This window comes from Corylus avellana, chromosome ca11 (genome assembly GCF_901000735.1).
Source record: "Corylus avellana chromosome ca11, CavTom2PMs-1.0".
In the NCBI taxonomy this organism is placed as follows: domain Eukaryota; kingdom Viridiplantae; phylum Streptophyta; class Magnoliopsida; order Fagales; family Betulaceae; genus Corylus; species Corylus avellana.
Genome location: NC_081551.1, coordinates 2680285 through 2701427, shown reverse-complemented (window position 1 = coordinate 2701427; position 21143 = coordinate 2680285). Strand labels below are relative to the sequence as shown.

Genomic DNA, 21143 nt, shown 5'->3' with positions numbered 1-21143 from the left:
AAAAAAAAACCTTAAGAATATTAAAATTTTGAAGGGTTGACTCAGAGATTTATTATACATTTTTCCTTATATTTAACTCCATATATAATGTAGCTTATCATATTTTTGAAATAAAATAATATAATACAATAAAATAAAAAGGGAGGGAAAAGGTAGAAGAGTCCCACTTTAAGAGAAATGCTTGATTGCATTAAAAAGTTCATATTTTAGCCATATAAATCATAGGTGGCAAAGGTCACATGGCTCATTTTAATTTTTTATTGTTTAAAATATTTTAATTTTAAAATTAAAATTAAAATGATAAACAATTAATAAAAAAAGATTAAAAAAAAAAAGAAAAAAAAAGGGTGGTTGGCCATCCATAGGGAGTGGCCAGCCACCCCAATTGAGCCTTGGGGGTGGCTTCGAATGGCCCTTGGGGGTGGCCAACTACTCCTTATGACCACCCCTTTCTCTTTTTTTAATCTTTTTATCATTTTAATTTTGATTTTAAAATTAAAATATTTTAAACAATAAAAAATTAAAATGGGCCATATATACCCTTTGCCACCTGAGATTTATATAACCCAAACAAGAATTTTTTAATGCAGCATTTCCCCCTTTTTAGCACTCCAATTTCTCTTTCCTAGTCAGAACAATCACCATCTTCCTTCTTCTCTTTCTAAAGCATTCTTTTCACTCCCCTCCCCCCGTCGAAAAATGGCAGAAGGTGTTCTCTTGAGACTTGAGGGAATCATTCGGAGTTTGACGTCGGAGGCTGTAGCGAAGCTTGAAGTGCCATGGGGTGTCATAGATGAGCTCGAGAAGCTCAACAACGTAAATCATGCAGACGACTTGCTGGATAATTTCTCCACTGAATCTCTACGGCGAGAAATCATGGATGCGGAGGAGAGATGATTTCAACACTCAAAGCTGTGCTTCTGGTTGCGGAGGAGCTGCAGGCTGGGAGCTATGGAGTTAAAGAAAGGGCGAGAAATCATGGCGCGTGGTATGCAAGCGACAAAGGTGCGCCTCTTGATTTCCAAATCAAACAACCTTTTTTATGCTCTTAAAAAATATATATATATATGCTGCAGTTCCTTTAATACAGCCGAATACGGCAAGTCGTCCAGTTCGAAATTTAAACTCAACAACGGCAAGTCGTTGGTCCACCGCCTTTAGCTAAGGCGGTGGACCTAAGTCGGTGGACGTAAGTCGGTGGCATTGGCTTCTATATAAGGGCCATGGCTTCAAGGGGGAGTGAAACAGTGAGTGAAAGTCAGAGAGAGTCAAGAGGGAGTGAAAATCACAGTGAAGTCGTCTCTCGTTCTTGTTTTTTTTCAAGAGGTTTCACCAAGAGGGAGTGAATGATGATGATGCCTGTGGGATTTCGTTTTGAACCCACCGATGAAGAGCTCGTAGGCTTCTATTTGTTGAACAAGGTAAGGGGAGAAGATCTGGGTTGGGATGGCATCGGAGAGTTTGATATTTATGGTGAAACGGCTCCCTGGCAATTCTGTGGTGATCAGGAGAAGCTTTACGTTTTTACAAGGCTAAAAAATCTAAGCAAAAATCGAGTGGCACGAACAGCGGGTTGCGGCGGTGTTTGGCATGAGAATTCTTCCGATAAAATCTATGATGCTCAGGGTGATGTTATTGGGGCCAGGAAACTCTTCTCTTTCAAGGTGAAAGAGGGCTCGTGCATGAAGAAATCCAATTGGATAATGCACGAGTTCTCATTAGTTGGGGAGGGAGAACGGACGACTGACTGGGTCCTGTGCACCATCCAAAAGAAAGAATCAGGATCAAGAGCTGGCGTTAAAAGATGCTTTCAAGATCAGTCTTCTCCCACCATCATCTCTGTTGACACTCCATCTCCATGCTATAAAGAAGAAGAAGTGCTGCTACTTGAGGATGGATCCCAGCAGAGAAAGAAGATGCGCTGCGATGTCAAATGTGATGGGCCTCAAGCCACTGGGACTCCATCAGAATGTCCATCTGAATTTGGAACGCCTGAATCTGAATTTACACCATCACAGAATTCAGTGGATATTGTGGAAGAGTCTAACACGCAGAAGACTGATTTGGAAACCCTAACAGCTACTGATAACTCTGATTCTGAGTTTAGTGTTTCATATGAATATTTGGAAACCTTGATGAGCTGTCAACTAGCTGATGACTCTGCGTCTGAGTTTTATGCTTCCTACGGTTATCTGCCGCCACCGCCTTCCCCTGTGGGTGGACATCTGCCGCTTGATGCATGGGTGGATTCTTGGGATCCTGAGTTTGGTACTTGCCTAGTTCGGGACAACCTATCTGCTGCATTTTGTTCAACACGTGTGTTGAAGGACCATGTTAAAGACGACACCAGCACCTTGTGAATGATCAAAACAGAGAACCAAAACTCTGTTTTACTGTTGGTGTCGGTTAAGATAGGAAAAGATTGTAAATTTTTTTTTGTTTGTTCAATTTTTTTGTAGCACATTGGTGTACTTGTTCCTTATTTTTGTTATGGGATATCCACTTTGTCAACTTTGCTCGAAATATCTCTTCTCTTGTAAAGTGTTGTCAAAGCCTTCTCTAAACAGTCAATACATGGGAAAATTCTTGAGTTGGGGACTTTCTGATCCTTGATTGAATTGTGCTTCATTTAAACATTCAATGATCAGGTCCAATGAACTTAAGATCCATTTTTTCTGAGAAAATAATATTCATTAAAGGTAAAAATACAATAAGGGTAGAAACCCTCACTGCTAGATCTGACCAGCAAGAAGCAATACCTGTAAAATACTAAACAACTGGAGATGTTGTTAAAGAATATGGTAAACAGGAAGAATAAAAAGAAGCCAAGATTTTAATCTTAGATAGATAATCACTTGGGACCCGGGAAAACAATGAATTGTCGTTAAATTGAGTTTTACTAACACTTTAGGTTTGTTGAAATACGTCTTTTTCATCTTAGTAAAACAATAAAATACGTAATATTCTTTAGGTTTCTCTGCCATTGAGCTTTATGACAGAGAAAGCTTTCTTTTCTAGCTTTCGGATAGTATGATATGATGACTGTAGCTGTAGGTACCTTGGGGCAAGTCAGTGAAATGTAATTTACATGCATGCATGCACGCACATATTTATGCATATGGATGGACGTATGTATACATATATACCTCGTATATGTTTATTTATGTATATGACCACTTAGGAGGAAGCCTGCCATCTTACTGGGAATCTTTTAAGCCTCCCCTAAGCCATTTGATTTAACTGATGTTACACCATTCAATGGCCCTGTTTCTGATTTTGCTTAATTACTCAATTCAGACCATTTGATCATGTGAGCTTGCTGCCAACAGAACTAGTCTGGAATTGTTTTCCTATGCTACCTTTGGGTTCCAAAGAAGTAATTACTACATGCTTGTTGCTTGAAATGCAAATAAAACAGAATTGGAAAAACACCTAGTAAAGAAGCTTGTAATTCCATTAAAGCATGTCTCCTTTGATGTTTCTGTCCATAAAAGTTTGGTCATTAATCGAACGACCTTTTTTCAATGATGTCTAATGAACTTGAATGTTATATCAGCTTGTATGTGCAGTTCTTTTCGTGTGCCATTTTGCAATTACTAACTAAATTTATTTTTATGTTCATTAGCATTTACCTTCATTCCCATTCTTTTGCCCAATCATTACTACCCTTGAAAAGAAATTTACTGGTATTATGCACTGGAGGTTGTGTCTTAATCATGGGAAGAACTTGATGAATCAATTCCTGGGATATCGATAGTACTAATTTGTTCTTACTTTGAGTATATTTGTGATTCCAGGCAAGGGCTCCAAGAACTGGTGAGGGATTTTTCATCTCAAATAATTTGAACTTTTGTTGCTGAAGTGCTTCTAAGCAACTCCTTATTTTCTAGATATATATGCTTAGTGCAAGAGACATGGATATGAGAAAAGCCAAAAAATAATCATCTGGATTTATGTTTGAGCATAACAGACCCCATAAATAATACTTATAAGCATTCGTTTTGTACCTATCTTGGTCCAGTGTTCCCAAAAGATCAACATATATGAGCATTTGTGGGCATAAAAGTAAGCTCAATTATTGACCAATACATATCAATTTAGTTAACGCTTGTATAAACTCAACTCGATTCGTTAGCTTGTTTATATATATTAATATATGAGAAACTAGAAATATCATATCTTTATCATACAATTGTGAAACCTTGTAATCAAAAAACATTTTTGACGGAAAACATTTTAGATCTAAACCCGGTTCCTAAGTATCAAAAGGGTGTAAATTTGAGGGGCCAAGTGTATTTATCCCCTTTTATATTTGTCCATTCAAACACTTGGGCTCAAAGTTCTTGCCTAAGCCTATAGGAATTAAATGTTTGATCCCAATGCTCTTGTAATTCCTATGCCCAGTTCATCGATCTTCAAAATAAAACAACCTAAATAAATAAATTTCTTGGTTTCCAATTTTAATCATCTCACTTGCAGAAGAAATCTATTAATTAGTGTACCAAGAAATCTATTAATCATCTTCAATTTCTTGGTACCAAGAAATCTATTAATTAGAGTAGAGATAAATGTACGTATTTTACACAGAAGAAGTACTTCCACACCGGGATGCATTATGCCTTGAAGTTGAACCCCATTCTATGGCTTCTGCCACAGCTCGTTGTCGTTCCCTTAGGCTTTCGTCATCATGAACAATCCCATTTGCACTGATCATGATATGATCGGACGGTGGAGAAGGAGAAGGATTATCAAAAGATGTGGCCCCTGCATCTGGACAGCAGGTTCCAAGAACACCCAGAGCACTGACAACATCAGTGATCAAGGGACGAACAGATGGTTCCTCTTGGAGACACATGGCTGCTACTGCTACTGCTTGCTGTAGTGCTCTCACTGGAAAATGTCCCTCAAGACGTGGATCGGCTAGTTCCGGGAACCTTGGAGGATCCTTAAATACTGGTTCTGCCTGGTTTGGTTTAGAGAGAAAAAAAAATAAAAAAATAAAAATCAGCAGATTTTAATTACTTTTTACGTGTTAAATTGCGGTTTATGAAAAATTTTAGTTTAATACATGCTATTTTGTAGACTATTATACGATACCCATATACTCGGATGAAGAGAAACTGAAAATCACCCATTGAATTTTTTTTATAGGTGTTGATTCAATGATTTTTTATTTTTTATTTTTTTCATCAAGTTATACAACAATCGTATAATAGTTTATTAAATTGCATTTCTCGAAAAATTCTGAATTTAATTATTAATTACTAGTATACTACTCCCTCCCTCCTATGTAGCTCACTCTTTGATGATTAAAAAAATGAGAGGTGAAAAGTAAAGTCATAGTTGAAAAATATTAAGAGAGTTATAAAAAAAATTGGGTATATTTGTTTTAAGGTTTTTTTTTTTTTTTTTCCCCTAAATAATGATATTCTTAACACCCATTTTATATACGTTGACTTGAAATATTTTGAGTGGCTTTTAATGTAATTAGCCACTTAAAACACAAAAATAAAGTTATTTAAAACACGTCATGTCGGTGTGAAATGAAAGTGAATAGTAGTATTATACTCTTTGATGAGTATTTTTTATTTTTTTTAGTTTGAAAAAGTGTTATGATGTAACATAAATTTGAAAGCTATTTTGCATTTTGAGTTGTTTGTTAATGTTTTTGTTTCGACAACTAAAAACAAAAGACAAACCAAAAGTTTGGTACAAAATTTTATTCCAAACTGGGTTTGAGGAATTTTCTTCAACTTAGTTTATAAAAATGACATGTGTCCCTTGAACATGTGAGATAAACATGTTTTTTTTTATAGCAGGGATAAAGTTAAATTAAATTTTAGTAAAAAATCATGTGCATCTCACATGTTAATAAAAAAAAAAGAACACGTGTCATTTTTATAGACTAGGTTGAAAGAAACTCCTCCAACTCAATTTGAAGAAAAACTTTGTCCGTAATTTTACTAGATAACAAAAGTTAACAAAGATTGACGAGATAGAAATATGACACTTACCCAAGTGACAAGATTTTGCTCCTCATTACGCCTCGTGGTGTCGATGGTTTTTCTTCCGGTGATCAACTCCAACAAAACAACTCCGAAACTGTAAATGTCTGACTTCACTGTGAGTTGGCCTATTCTTTGATACTCGGGGGCACAATACCCATATGTTCCCATCAACCTTGACGATCTGTCCCCAACAGGTCCAAGCTTGGCTAATCCAAAATCAGAAAGCTTGGCATTGAAATCCTTGTCCAGCAAGATGTTGGAGGATTTCAAATCACGATATATGACAGGGGGATTGGCCTTATCATGCAAATATTCTAAACCCTTTGCAGCATCTAAAGCTATTTTCATTCTTGTGAACCAATCTAATGGCTTTTGCCCTGGTTGTAGATCTGAAAATCAAAATTTAATTCATCATAAATTCATCTACTTATTTAGTTTTCTAATGAATATCTTCACACATGCATGCAGGGTACATATATATGGTTAGTAGGAACTCCAGCTCTGATGAACTAAGAGAATTTAATAAGATTTCATAATTAAAACTCCCGTAAACTCGCTCGAGCAACTGTCAAGTGTGAGTCGAGCGAAGTTTTTGTTTAGACTCGCTTGATGGTCAAGCAAAGTTTTGGGTTTTGCATGGAACTTGCACGCTCAGCGTGGATCGAACCAGTCTTCATAAAAGCGCAATTCTTAAACCAAATACTATGTCAATTATAACCCAAATAACCTATGTTTTAACACTACGATTTGCCAACACAAATACAAAACCTAACAGCAACAACCAAAAGAAAAAAGAAAAAAGAAAAAAACATTGAGGGTGCAACTCATTCCTGTACTTGCGTCTGCTGTTGTCTTGACAGTAGTATGCTAAAATGCTATCTGAAACATTATGGATTGATTTGATTATCACAATTCTTCCAAACAACAAATTATTTGGCATTTATACCTTAAAAGTTAGCTCAAGTGATGAAGCTTTTTCTTACACTTATAAACTGATCACCAGCCGCTTTCACGACCAGATAACCTCAACAATTTCTCCCTCACACATCGGGCCCTAAATCGGAGTAAAGACAATCCGTTTTTCCCGTGAACTGTTAGGCCGAGCCTTGTTAGTTAAACCTGAGCTTTAATATCAGTGTCGAGTGGTCTTGGGCCTCTCTCAACCCAAAAAGTTAGCTCAAGAGATGATACTTTTTCTCACACTTATAAACTGACCAGCAGCCCCTTCCACAACTGACGTGGGATAACTCCAACATTATTAGATGTCTTAAACATGTTCTTGGCTAAATAAACCATATCATTATAGAAAAAGAAAGAATTAATTACCAAGTAGATGATCCTCCAGAGATCCTAATGACATGTACTCGTACACCAAAAGTCTCTGCTCTCCATCAGCACAGTAACCAATCAGATTTACAAGATTTCCATGGTGTAAGAGGCTCAACATCAAAACCTCAACAAGAAACTCTCTGTTTCCCTGCAATCCATTCCTGTCAAGTTGCTTGACTGCCACAACCTGCAGAATGAATATCAAAATCTTTTAGAAGAATTGAAGTTCTATTTGAAGGATGGAAGACAAGACATCATCATCATTCATCAAACAAATTAACCTCAAGTGTATGGTTTTAATTACCTGGCCAGTCTTCTCCAGTCTCCCCTTGTAAACTCTTCCAAATCCACCCTCACCCACCAGACATTCTTGTCTGAAATTCTTTGTTGCCGTGGCCAATTCTCTGAATGTGAAAGTTTGTGCAGCAATGTTGTTGTTGCCGTGCCCATTTTCTTTATTGTCCTCATTATTTTTTGTTGTTCCAATTGGTGCAACCTTTGGCTTTTGATTTTCTGTCCAACATATAAAACCAGCATAGCATTTTTATTAATATGGCAATTAGCTAGGCACAACTTTGATTACATCTTTCTTCTCGATTTTTTTTTTTTTTGAGAAAAATATTTGGTACATTGTATTGTTGTATGTACTGCTAGAGTAATTAGCTAGCTGGCCTCTATATATTTCTTCTTTAAATACTATGCTTGGGGAATTAAAAAACCTATAGTGTCACAAATCATCAACAAGGTTGCTTCTAAAACACATCTCCATTCGGTTCTCTAAACCAAATGAATTTTTCAGTTCATCTACATTTATCTAAGGTGCTTACTTAACTAGTAACTCAATGGATAAGTTTTTAATTATTTTTCTCTCTTTCTTTATCCATTTCTTTCTGTCTCTCCCTTTCTCTCTCTTCCCCCTATTATTAAAATGAATAGAAAATTATTTTAATATAATAAAGAAATAATTTAGACAAGCCCATGTACAATGTCTTTGAAAACTAACTAGCTAAAATAAAATAAATAAAAAAAGAAAAGTTACCAGGCTTTGGCTTTGGTGCAACGGCTACTTCTCTTGACAACTCTCCTTTCCTCCGGCCATTTGTCTTGTCAGAAGCTTTCTTCCCATGGGATGGAAAACACACGAAGCAATTCATTTCTTGTGCAAATTAAATCCAGAAAAATCTGAAACTCCTAGCAATTTGTCTCTCTGATGACCCCTTTAATCCTTCCCAGATTCCCACTTCTACGATTCCCAGAAAGTCATATGAAAGGAAGCAAATTCCAAAACGTTCAAAAAAAACTTTTGAATACGAAAATTATAAACTTGATAATGTATATACATACAAAGTATTCATTTAACTAATTAAAATGCTATATATATATATATATATATATATACATATATATGTAAACATATATCTTAAAAAAAGAAAAAGAAGATGTGGGATCATCCAAGTAACCCTGAAAAAACAAAACTCCATGATTGAAAGTGCATGCCCAAACAGAACCGTAATGCGAAAACCGCCATGAAAGTGTTTGACTCAACAACTTCAAAAAACTGCAAAGGAAAATGGTGGAGGGGGAGGTGTATGCAGGTCAGCAAGCAACAAAAATGGGTTGGTTTTCTTTGGTGTTCCCGCAAAAGATGGAGATCTTTAGGAGAAAGAAGGGAGGGTTAATTTTTGAAGTTTTTATAAAGAGATTAATTAAAATGTGGGATCCAGATTAATTAGCTTATAATTATGTTTGTGAAGGCCGCATATATAGTGTCGTTGAATATGATAAGCCGTTGGAAGTGATAAATTTATATATGTTCTTTCTTTTTATACTTAGTACTAGTTAATTAAGCCAATTATGTAAATGTGAGATCAATTAAACTTCATGCCCAAGATAGATCGAGATAATTAGGTCATGGATGTTCAAATGGTAACGCATTGATAGAATATGATCTTCTCCATTTCATGCACCCGCTTTACCGTTTAGATTCTATTTTGATGTATTTAACGATGTACACGACATCTCGGTATTTGAAATTTTAAATGACATGAAATAAAGAGGATCGTGTTCCTGCAGAGACGGGCTTATACTATATATATTTTTATTCTACAATTATGCCACAATGTTGATGTGGCAGTCTTAATCAATTCTTTTTTTCTTTTTCTTTTTTAACAATAATTAATCCAAAAATTGGTTGGAACTAATTAGTACGTTATTATTGTGAAACATAGATAGAAGATGCATTTAATTTTTTATTTTTTGCAGAAGTTCTTTACATAAAATAGATATGTATAACATGACAAGATCACCCTATGGATTCACTATGTGAAGCATAGTGCTGGAGACTACCACTGATTAAAAAAAATTAATAATAATAAACACGGTACTTGTGACTATATATATATATATTATCTAAATTAATTAACCTCTTGGCACATAACAAAATAACCCAAAACAACACTTACAAAAAGAAAATGGGTATGTTTTAATAAACTCAATCAATTAAAAATTACAATCACACACAATCACCAAAATTAACAAAAGCCAAAAATAAATATAATAAAATAAAATTGGGGGGGTCAAAAATAAATTGTTCAAAGAGAATACTTGTAAAAACATATATTTTAGGGGCTTTTCAAGATTTTTTTATGGGGAATACGGTTCCGCCCATGAATGTAACGGCAGTGCAAATATAAACGTACTTTAAATCGCAAGGCTCACAGTCAGTAAATATGTATAACAGATCATGACACGTAAAACATTGTCAATATAGTTAATTAGTTTTACCTACACTTTTTGCTAATCTCGAATACTTATACGTTCCCAAGTTGGTCTGCATTTAGTTTTTTTTCTTCTTATTTCTTTTATCTTTTAATTATTCGGGATATTAGGCAAAATTTGCCATCACAAAACCTAACACAATCAAATGCACATCCACCCGCATCGTTAGAATATATGATTAGATTTGATTGTATTTCAACACAAATAGCATGGAATCAAAATCTTGAGCCAAACAAGCATCTCATCCATTCCATAAATCATGACACAACGATGGTCGGTGAAAAACATCCTTTATTCGAGAAACCCGATACATAGTTTGAACATAAACCCTAGATCATTTAGGGTTTTATGCAGCATTTCTTATTTTAGTGAGCATAAACTGCTAACTTCATTCCCTCATCACAATGGCCAGGGATGCTGCAGATGAAGTAGTTTCGTCCCTTTGATAATTTAATTCGATCTTTCCCACTTGTGTAAATCTTAGCTTTTGAAGATGGAGAGCAACCTTTATAGCCTTTGACATCAACAACTGCCACATTGTGGAATGATGGATAATAGTTGAAAGCTGCGTAAACAAAAACACAAACAAGTGAATACTGTTAAATCAGCATTTAATCAATACTTTAACGCTATATTTCACATGTGGGCGCAAACTTCCAACTAAAGTCAGAATTCAAACTCATGATATCTGCTCTGATATCATGTTAAACCACGGTTCATCATAAAAGCTAAATGTAAGAAAACAAGAAGCGGAAATAAACACGACAACAAGTAACGGGTTTTCTTAAGTTACTCAGTATATCTCCGGCCTTGAACTTCTTCCCTTTGGTCCAATCTTCGACGCTGAAAGTCCAGCCGGAATCATCCCCAACGGTATATACGGCACCTCGAGCAGATACAGAGGGGAGTGAGTGCAGAAAGAGGAGGAGAATGGTGGAAAGTATCGCAGCACTGCATCTTCCCTGGTGAGCCATTTTTTGGAAGGAGGAGGAGGATCAGAAAAGAGATGAGAATTTATTGAAGGAATAGGCTTCATATATATGTTTGGTTGTTTATATATATAGATGGATAAAAGGAGTTGTCGATTATTGGCAGGGAATCTTAAATTTGAATGCAATTTGAATGCTGTTCCTACTAGGCAGTTGAAAATTCTTCATGCCCTTTTTTCCTGCCCTTTGTGATTCTTTTCTTTTTGAGTATTTTTAAGGGGGAGTACTTCACATCAGGTGAAGTATAATACTCTTCTTTTAAGATGAGAAAAATGAGAAATAAATGAAAGGGATAAAGAGTTTTCCATTGGGGTCCACTGTATTCTAACCTCCCAAAATTAGTGGGAGAGAAAATTGCTGGTGGCAAATAAATTAAATAATTTGACCAATATTATACCACTAATTAATAATACTCACCTAATCAAATACTTTAAAGGAGACCTTTTTCCTTCAAGTCTATTAAACTTACATCTGTCTTTAGAGTATGCAATTCTCACATGCATTTTTAATAGGATTAACTTAGAATATGGTACTCTAAAAGTATATGTCTATTTAATAGACTAAGTTAAGTTAAAAAAAATAAATAAATAAATAAAAAATAAAAACTTCAATCTAATTTGAAGTAAAAATATCATTTTAAAGGTATAAATAATATTTTGTTTTATTTTATTTTTTAGTAAGGATTTTGATTAATGTTAGCATAATGAGTAATGCTATATACCAAATTTTTATCCCAACACTATCCAATAATGTTGATGTAACAATATCAACCAACTCTTAAATTTTTTATTTTTTTATTTTTTTTTAACAAGGGTTGGTGAAATTGTCACTTCAGCATTATGAGACAGTTGTAGAAATAAAAATTTGGTATATAGCATTACTCGAGTACAATTGACCACAGTAGTCAAGTCAATGAGACATCTAATGTAAAGATAGGAAACAGGTAAGGGTGATCCACCGAAGGTGTTGGCAAGAAACATTGATGCTTAAGTTAGTGATGGCCGTGTTGAGAGAAATAGAGATCTATAAAGATGGTAAAGGCTTAGATTATTCACTTGCTACAATGGTCTCCTATTTATAGGAAAGAATGATGTAATAACCTGGGCCACATGGCACCTTTTGATTGGGGTAGTAAGTAGGGTCATGTGACACCACCAAGTTGGGAAACATAATGTCGGTATAGACTGCTTACCCTTGGGCGTTTGACATCCTGTCAGTATGAACTGCGTCACATGAATGGCTGGCATCCTCAATACGAACTGCTTTCTCTTAGGCTCCCAACATCTTACTAGTATGGACAGCTACACCAAGATGGGCAACAGTTGGGGTCGTCATAGCGTGGGTGGTGGCTTGCAAATGCTTCCCTTGGTACAATTGTCGAAGTAATTTTATCGTTTGTTGATGGTCTTCTAACTCTCCTTATAATGTGTTTGTCGACTTGGGAGCTGTTAGTCAGCGACTCCCTTGAAGAAGGTAGCTAACCCATTAGCATTGGCCCTCGTTGGCCGACAGGAACAGCCCAGCCCAAGGGAGATGGGCTTTGTCAAGCCCAAAGATAAATAGGCCTCTAGTAAATGGTATCTCCGATTAAAGATACTTTTAATTTCTCTTCTCTCATGTCAATTCTCTACCTACCAAAGGAAAGAAACAAAGAAACAAACGTTTTCCTATCCATCCCTATGAAACAACCAAGGATGAAGATGCAATATTGTTTTGTCATCTCATTTTCCATCTCTCTTTCTTTGACGACCTTTTAGTTATAAAGAGGGACGGAACCCGAGGGGTATATATATATATATATATAGACCTAAAAATTAAGCTTGATTCCTATTAAAATTAGCTCCTTATTAATACTTTGACCCCGATAAAATATCGTGGATCCAACGTATAGAATGATTGCTTCTGGACATAGAGAAATGTCCAAGTTGGCAGTTATGTGAGCTTTTCTTGTTTACATGTCTAGATGATCCACAGCATCACTGGAACTGGAAGTTTCCCAGATTAGGAGAACTGAAACCATTCTAAAAGCTCTCATCGGAATTAAATAGAGAGAGAGAAGCACAATGAAAAAATAATTAACAAAATCGCAGTACTCAGATTTGGTGAAAAACAAAATGGCAGTACAGTGGGTTGTTATCCCTTCCATCACTCATCATCGAGCTCAATACCAGACATAGGTACCTTCCCAATAATTTGATCGCCACCATCATCTTCGCTCCCATCACCAACATCCATGGAAGATCCCTTGTTGGCATAGTCCACTTTGAAGTCATAATCATCATCCATTGTGTCTTCTGAGATTAATTTGTCAGCTTTTTTTCTTCTCTTCTTCTCAGCTCTCTTCAACTTTGTGTTAAGCATCCCTTCAACTGCATATAGCTTTTCATTTTGCTTGCTAGTAGCAGTTTTTCCCTTGTTCTTCCCTGCTCCATCTTCTTCAGATGCCATGGACACATCGTCACCATCATCAGCTATGCCTTTGGGGTCTTCATCACCTTTGGTTGATGGTTTTGGTTCTTCTTCATTCTAATGCATAAATATGCAAAAAAGACAAGGAATTAGTTGCCTGTATTTCAAAAACCATGTATCATGAAACTTCCACTTCAATTTAAGTTGCATGTAAATTACATATTTTTCCTGTTCATACTTTTTCAAAAATATCTGCAGATATAAAGAATGTGGAGGTGTTTTCCTTTCGGAGAGGGGGAGCACCTAAGGTCATCAATGGACTCAGAGGAACTTACCAAGACTGAAAAAATCTCATCAAAATTGAGAGGGCGACTTGGAGGAACTTCAACAGGATCGAGATCATCAATGGACTTCAGGCTTCCGATAAATGAAGATTCATTGTTATAAACCTCATCAATGTTAAATTCTTTCCCAAGCTCAGAAACAATCTTGGCCTCCGAAGGTTCTCCCTGATTCCTAATTGGGGGCATAGTATAAAACGGAATTTTACCTGCAACAAATCAAATAATTAACATTACCTTGTATTCTTTAAATATAATTATATGATTTCTTTTGTTCTAATTTTGTTTTCTTTGTGTATTTCAAGGGCACATATTCTAAAATAAATGGCTAGAGACACATACCCTCATTCCAGTCGTGCAGAATGATTCTTGCAGCAGCTTCAACATCCACAATGCCACCCTTTTTCAGCTTACCCCTAACAGTAGCCACTTTCTGCAGAAAGTCGTCAACTGAGTCAAAGCTTGGGAGCTTGTACAGAGTTACCAACAGTCTGGCTGGGCAAAGTTTTAGAATTTCCTTCACTGCTCGGATGGGGCAGAGTCAGTTAGTATGGATATTAAAATCTGCTGATAGAAGTTAATATAATAAAACAAGGAAGCTTGAAACCCTATATATACTACTTCCTCTATACTTGGGATTTCTCTTTTTGAATAAAAACATTCATATTACTTACTAATAAATAGTAATAACAATAAAACATCTAAGCCACATAATTTTAAAATTCCAACAACTCTTTCCCAAAGAAATATCAACCAGAATTTTCATTCAATATTTCATCTCATGCTGCAAAGGTAAAAGCAATAGAAATTGATGTCACTGTAGTTTTTTTAACGCTACATTCTCTATTCATCCTATACATATCATTTCAGATGCAAAGAGGCAATGGCTATTCTCTTTGCCTGGAAGAGGAATGCTGGAAACAACATTCTAATCCTACAAAAGTAAACATTTGAGAATGAAGCATTATTTACCCAGGGAAAAACAAACAAACAAACAAAAGAATACAAAATGAGAAGGTCAATCTGTCAATCAGGTGATAAAATACTTGAGACCAATTTGTCTTTAGCTAGGTAGACAAATAAACAATGAAGAACTTGCCAGGGAAACAATCCTTGGTGATCAGCCTAGAGTAAAGGTGCATATGAATTGGATAGCACTAGGGCTGAGCAAAAACCTGCCCAACCCGCAAACCCGTCCTGCCCCGTCCCGACCGGGTTTTTATGTGTATTTTTGCGGGTTCGGGTAAAACTTCTCCAACCCGTGCGGGGCGGGGCAGGTAGCGGGTTTACACATTTTTTCCCTGCGGGTACCCGCCCCGCCCTGATTCTACCCACCCATTAGTAACCTAACCCTAAAAACCCAAAATATCTCCCACCCACTCCCTATTTTCTCTCATCTCACTCAGCAGCCGCATCACGCCTTGAGGCTCCAACAAGAAAGAATTTTCTCCTTCTTTCCCTCTGATTTTCGTCTTCTTCTTCTTCTTCTCCTTCTTTCCCCCTACACGCAGCTTCCATCACCTAGCTCCCACCCATGCTCTTTCTGCCAACATCCAGAGAGCTCGAAGACGGAAAGACAGTGAGATTGAGGAATCGGGAGAGAGTTGGGCTGAGAGTGAAATGGAGGGAGAATCAGTGAGAAAGAGAGATAAAGAAGAGAAAAAAAGAAAGGAATTTACGGTGAGAGAGAGAGAAAGATGGAATTATGGACCATGATTCTTTCCCTCTGATTATTAGGTTCTCATGAATCATGAGGTAAGTTGTGACTTGTGATTGATTAATTAAATTTTTTCTCATTTCCACCTGATTTTCTTCTCTTCTTCTCCTTCTTTCCCTCGATCTGTTTGCTTGCTGAGAAAATCCTTGCGAGCGTGGAAGAGAAAATTTTGATGCATTGGATTCTTATCTGACCCGCCTTGCAAAACCCACGCCTATTCAACCTGCCCCGCAATACCCAAACCCGCGCAGGTATTGTAATTTTTTGCGGGTGACGGGTTGGAATTTCCCAAACCCACAGGGTGCGGGGCGGGTGGAAAAAAGGCCAATACCCGCCCCGCCCCGACCTGTGCCCACCCCTAGATAGCACATATGGTAGTGATCATATTATCAAGTTCCGATAAGTGATAGGAACTTCACATTTCAACCTATGAAATCACAATAGCATCCAGAGCCATTTCAAGGCAACGCAAACAAAAGCAAACTATTAATGAACCACCATTTGAACTCCACCAGATCAGCTTGCCGAAGAAAAAAATAAAATAAACTAATAAGGGGCAAAATGCAGCATATTAGCCGTTCCTTAACCACATCAAAAGGCACTCAAGCAGAATAGCAGATAAAGCAGCCAAAAATGAAGGATGAGTTCAGTCACCTGGACCAACTGGATCATCCAACTTCTCTATTCTTTTGCAATTTCGAAGAGCGATAGATGCATCATTTGCTGCAGAGCTAAGCATTACAACACCAGGGCAGTCCAACAATTTGACATCCTTGTCTAAATGAACTTCTTGCATTGATCTTGTTAACCCAGGAGTAGCACCAACGTTGACAACATGGCACCTCTTCAAACTATTAATGAGACTACTCTTACCAACATTAGGCAGGCCAATAATACCCACAGTAATTGACTTCTTGATCTGCCAAAGATAACAATGCACAGCAGATTATGAGGCCGATACTAAGATGGATTTACCAGAACTCTAAAAACCAAATTCAAAAATATGGCTTAACAATTACATTAAGAAACTTATAGGCAGTAAAAAGAAAAGCTTTCTTGAGTACAACAGGAAAACCCCAAGCAAGCATCTTGTAGCCTAGACGGATGACACATCCTTACTACCAGATAGATGGTAGAATACAGCAAAACTATATTTTTTTTAATAAGTAATTCAATCTTATAAGAAAGTGCAAAATGGCATACCCTATGGACATAGGAAGTATACAAGAGAGACACCCAATTAGGAAGAAGGAGAATACAAATCCAGAAAAACTAGAAAACTAGAAAAGAGACAACTTTTGAAAGCAGCCATCCACCCGTAGAGAGACAATAGTGCAAACCATTAAACACAATCATATGCCTCCAAACTACTCTAGATTCTAAATGGATTATCATCATTGTCATCAATATCATCATCAGAGTCATTACCATTACTTTCATCAAAAATAACATTATTGATAATTTTACTCAAATTAGAACACGGCCAAATTAACAAAAAACCTAACGTGAAGGGGCCAAAAAGATTTTGGCCTATAAAATAACCTGATCAGGAGATTTATAAACAAACATAATAGTATAACAACTAAGGGAGGCACATGTTTATATCCATTCATACAAAGTAAGTAATAAATTAGACTGGCAAGAAAAAACACCAAGCACAAACAGCATATTCTCATGGAAAATCTTCTGAAGCTTCAGAGAATTTATTGTGCATGCAATATATGTAGGCATACCTCATGGCTTCTTGAGTAATTCTTCAACAATTTAATAAGAGTTTCAGCTCCTAGACAATCACTCGTTTGCAGAAGACTGCTTGGTTTTGCTGCCTTTGAGGACGACTTCCACCCTAAGTTTGATCTCTGCTGTTGTGTACTGCACTTAAATGCAACAGCTGGTAATTCTTCCCTAAGATACTTGAGCCACTTTTCAACAGCTTCTCGAGGGACAAGATCTGAGATACAAGTAACAATTATAAATTATTCAAGCCGAAACCATACGGGGGCGAAACTAGATGAAACATTTCTGTCTTCTGAACATGATATACTCTATGAACATAAAATGGCAGCCAAGATCTGTTTCATTGTTTTTTGATAGTGAGATCCTAACATTCAAAACACTCTCAAGAGTTACGTATGTAGACCCTTGCAACAATGGTTCTCTGATATTTTCAATCAAGCTCTTCTCTTACACATCCAATCTAATTCCACGCAATTACTTTATGCTTCTTTAACTGTTTACACATGGGGGCGCTTTATGCTTTTATTGATATCTTGATTAATTATCAGGAAAACAAAACTGTTTTCACTTTCTACCTTCTTCAAAATTTCTAACATTAAAATCTTATTAAACACCTTCCGCAGGGGGGGAGAGAGAGAGAGAGAGAGAGAGTAAAACATTACCAATTTTATTCAGAAGCAGCACTAGATGCTTATTAGGACCTGATTTCATCACCAACCTCTCCATATCAACACAACGAGTACCAAGAGGATCACGAGCATCAAGAACTTCCAAAATAACATCCGATGCTTCAATGACTTTTACCAACTCTTTGTAAAAAGCCCTATCTGAATTATCTGTATGAAAAATAAGATATATTAAAAGAATTGAAAAGATAATGTAGAGGTAAATTTAAGAGAAAAAAAATAATCTTCCACCATAAGTTCATCTTCAAAAAACATTTAGCCTAAACATACCTCGGTTTTTCCCAGCTCCAGTGGAATTACCACTACCCTTTCCCTCTCCAAAACTTTGTTCTGCAGAAGTTGTTCCAGCCAACTTGGAGATATCATCATCCTCTAGTAACCCCAACTTCCTCTTTTGAGCCTGAAAAAGTAGAAAGGATACCATTATGAATAAAGGATTAAAAGTAGAGAGCAAAAGCAATAACTTGCTATAGCGGGAGCACAAAGGTCTATAATTGATGAACGTAATGGCCAGTAGAGTGAACATGAGGGGGCTACATGAATGATAGGGGGTATAAAGGTATAGAATCCCCTCCTTTGTTTGGTTCCTGAGCAGAAAGAAGAAGAAATGATAAAGGGGGAACTTCACTTACCCCCCCTATACTTTTGCGCTTTTTGCAGACACTCCCCCCTTGTTCAAAACCTCTCACTTTGATGTATCCAACTTTCGTTTCCTTTCACTTTGCCCCTTCCGTTAGGATTTTCTGTTAAATCCTAACGGAAAGGGTGAAAAATTACAATCGTGCCCTTATTTTTTATTAAAAAATAATTTTTTAAAAAATAATTTAGGGGTAGAAAGGTCAAAAGCTAACGGTAGGGGGATATTTGAAAGGAAACGAAAGTTTGATACACCAAAGTGAGAGGTTTTGAACAATGGGGGGGTGTCTGCAAAAAGCGCGAAAGTATAGGGGGGGTAAGTGAAGTTTCCCCAATGATAAAGTATTGCCTAAATTTACAAAAAAGGGAGATAAGAGACAAGGGTTTAATTAAAAATTGAAGAAATTTTAATAAATAATTACGGGTAAAAAGGGTGAAAATGGAAGCACAAAAATTTCATTAAGACTTGGTATCCTCTGCCTTCCAATTCCCCAATTAAAAGGGGCGTTGAGGGAGTAGAGTACATGTCCAAACAGGGGAAAGGGTAACTTCAACCCTTTCTCTCAGCTTTCTTCAACTATGCTCTCCATCCATCGAAATATACCCTAAGAGTTTAATTTGCATAACCAAAACTTAATCTTTATCCAAAAACTAAGCAGAAGGTTAACAAATCTTCCCAGCAAAAAAATTCAAGTGTCATCTTAATGTGATGCATCACAGTTCTAAAAGCTTCAAAACTGAAGAATCTATTTCAAACATATTGTGGACGGTGAACTACTACTTCAACAACTTTACTGATACGTAATTGTCTAAAACATCTCCTCAACTCCTGATACTAAGCTCCAAAACAACTCCTAGATATGTTTTCAAACCATTAAAATAGAGGAGAGAAGCTCCAGAGGAGAGCAGACATTAACCTCAAGATACATATGCAGTTTAACAAAAAAATCAGACTGACCTCCTCCTCATTCCTTTCTATGCTTAACTTTTCAAAGGCAATAAGATCCATATGCAGTTTGGGTACAAGAATGAAAAAGCAAGCACACAAAATCCATAGAAACAAACGCTCAAAATCACCATCATCTGTCATGGGTCGGTCTCAATTACTCCAAAAACGCCTAATCTACACTTTAAAAAACTATTTCAACTACAAAACTTCACCGTTCTAACACAATACAAAAACAAAAAAAACAAACAAACAAACAAACAAACAAACCCAATCCCACAACAAAGAAAACACCAAGCAATACGAAGGCAGGAGGCAAGAGTGAATACCCTTTCTTTGCGGGCGGCTTTCTTTTGCTCCAACTCCTCGATAGCACGGGCACGGCGGGCTTCAAGAGCCTTGAGCTCCTGTTCCTTGAAGGGCCAATCGTTGGGGATACCAGGGTCCTTCTCCGGCTTCTTCTTGTGATTGACGCCGAGCTTCTTTGCCTCCTTGGCCTTCTTCTGGTGGTGCTGCTTCACCCTCTTTAAGATCTTGTACTTCTTCTTCAGAGGTACCCTCTTGCTCTTGCTCTCTGTCAAAACAAAATAAAGAGTAAAAAACCATATTAATCACCAAGAAACAGCACCCAGAAAAGAATGATTGTTATGATGTCTGCTTACTTTTGCTCCTCTTCACCATTTTGGTTTGTGCGAGAATAGAATTGGAGAAGGTGAGCGAGAATGTTGTAGGGTTTTGACAAAGGGAAACGAAAATAGTTTTTTAGGGTTTTAGGCTTGCTCCGGAGCTCCATCAGATCTCGTGGGCCGCGCTGGACTGGATCGCTACCCACTCTAGGTCAAAGGCCTGACCTGTGGCTTAACCAATATGTGGATTTCGGGCGGGTTTTCTTGGCGGGGGAGAGGCAGAGCGCTGGGCCAACGTAGCCCACTACGTGGCCCTAAAGGTTTTTTTTTTTTTTTTTTTTCACCTAAAACCCTGAACTACCACGCATTTTGAGAATACCCCCAAATTTTAAAAACTTTCAATTTTACCCATGAACTTTCAATTTGATGTCATGTACTCCCTCTGTCAAATTTAAAACGTTAAACTTGATAAAATAACCTTTATACCCCTAATTTTTTTACAAAATTTGAAATTTACCTTTAATTTTTAAAAGAAATTTTTTTAAAAAAATATATGGGTAATTTGGTCTTTTTAAGTAATTTATGTTAGGAGTTAATGGTTGAATTTGACGAAGGGGGTCAATTGAATCAAATTGAAAGTTTAGGGGGTTAAATTGAGAGTTTTTTAAATTTATGAGAGTTCTTCTCAAAATATGGGTCCAAAGCGAAGTTTTCCTTCCCTTTTGTTTTATATAGTTTTATGTGTCAATTGACTTATGGAATGTTTTTTTTTTTTTTTCACATGTCCACATAAGAGGGGGAGAAGAGATTTAACTAGTGATATTCGCTTCATAATGCATAATCTTCAGCCGATTGAGCCCCTTGGAGACTAGGGTGTACAAACTAGTATTAAATAACCGTCTTATAACCGCTTATCACTAATAACTACTAACCATATATCT

General features: G+C 36.6%; 4 protein-coding genes across 5 annotated transcripts; 1 reads left to right on the top strand and 3 right to left on the bottom strand.

Annotated features, from left to right (window-relative positions):
• The first annotated feature begins 651 nt into the window (after positions 1 to 651).
• On the top strand, positions 652 to 2608 carry LOC132165528 (NAC domain-containing protein 41-like). Of its 2 annotated transcripts, none has more exons than XM_059576138.1 (2): positions 652 to 1005; positions 1091 to 2608. In XM_059576138.1, the coding sequence occupies exon 2, from the start codon at positions 1347 to 1349 to the stop codon at positions 2358 to 2360; it is 1014 nt and encodes a 337-aa protein (XP_059432121.1). In that variant the 5' UTR covers positions 652 to 1005; positions 1091 to 1346; the 3' UTR covers positions 2361 to 2608. The 2 variants fall into 2 exon arrangements, with proteins under 2 accessions (XP_059432121.1, XP_059432120.1); XM_059576137.1 differs by having other exon boundaries at positions 1077 to 2608.
• A 1971-nt stretch (positions 2609 to 4579) lies between these two features.
• Positions 4580 to 8491, bottom strand: LOC132165838 (probable serine/threonine-protein kinase PBL26). The gene is made up of 5 exons (XM_059576520.1): positions 8377 to 8491; positions 7642 to 7850; positions 7335 to 7524; positions 6015 to 6397; positions 4580 to 4963 (listed from the first exon to the last, which is right to left on the bottom strand). Exons 1-5 carry the CDS (start codon positions 8489 to 8491, stop codon positions 4580 to 4582), a joined length of 1281 nt encoding a protein of 426 aa, XP_059432503.1.
• A 1989-nt stretch (positions 8492 to 10480) lies between these two features.
• LOC132165837 (basic blue protein-like) lies at positions 10481 to 11089 on the bottom strand. The gene is made up of 2 exons (XM_059576519.1): positions 10909 to 11089; positions 10481 to 10680 (listed from the first exon to the last, which is right to left on the bottom strand). The coding sequence occupies exons 1-2, from the start codon at positions 11087 to 11089 to the stop codon at positions 10481 to 10483; spliced, it is 381 nt and encodes a 126-aa protein (XP_059432502.1).
• A 2029-nt stretch (positions 11090 to 13118) lies between these two features.
• Positions 13119 to 20343, bottom strand: LOC132166424 (guanine nucleotide-binding protein-like NSN1). Its single transcript, XM_059577229.1, has 9 exons — positions 20239 to 20343; positions 19906 to 20150; positions 18265 to 18394; positions 17971 to 18144; positions 17305 to 17522; positions 16226 to 16490; positions 14197 to 14376; positions 13849 to 14063; positions 13119 to 13630 (listed from the first exon to the last, which is right to left on the bottom strand). Exons 1-9 carry the CDS (start codon positions 20255 to 20257, stop codon positions 13250 to 13252), a joined length of 1827 nt encoding a protein of 608 aa, XP_059433212.1. The 5' UTR covers positions 20258 to 20343; the 3' UTR covers positions 13119 to 13249.
• Positions 20344 to 21143: the final 800 nt, after the last annotated feature.

What these genes read in the sequence shown, in the direction of transcription:
- LOC132165528 (XM_059576138.1), top strand. Translation starts at nt 1,347, where the DNA reads ATGATGATGATGCCTGTGGGATTTCGTTTTGAACCCACCGATGAAGAG.
- LOC132165838 (XM_059576520.1), bottom strand. Translation starts at nt 8,491, where the DNA reads ATGAATTGCTTCGTGTGTTTTCCATCCCATGGGAAGAAAGCTTCTGAC. An exon ending in TGCACCAAAGCCAAAGCCTG is followed by an intron (nt 7,851 to 8,376) that starts GTAACTTTTCTT and finishes TATGTTGGACAG; the next exon opens with AAAATCAAAAGCCAAAGGTT. An exon ending in TCTGGAGGATCATCTACTTG is followed by an intron (nt 6,398 to 7,334) that starts GTAATTAATTCT and finishes TTTGATTTTCAG; the next exon opens with ATCTACAACCAGGGCAAAAG.
- LOC132165837 (XM_059576519.1), bottom strand. Translation starts at nt 11,089, where the DNA reads ATGGCTCACCAGGGAAGATGCAGTGCTGCGATACTTTCCACCATTCTC. An exon ending in CAAGGCCGGAGATATACTGA is followed by an intron (nt 10,681 to 10,908) that starts GTAACTTAAGAA and finishes TTGTTTACGCAG; the next exon opens with CTTTCAACTATTATCCATCA.
- LOC132166424 (XM_059577229.1), bottom strand. An exon ending in AAGCCGCCCGCAAAGAAAGG is followed by an intron (nt 18,395 to 19,905) that starts GTATTCACTCTT and finishes CTACTTTTTCAG; the next exon opens with GCTCAAAAGAGGAAGTTGGG. An exon ending in TGGAGCTGGGAAAAACCGAG is followed by an intron (nt 18,145 to 18,264) that starts GTATGTTTAGGC and finishes TTTTTCATACAG; the next exon opens with ATAATTCAGATAGGGCTTTT.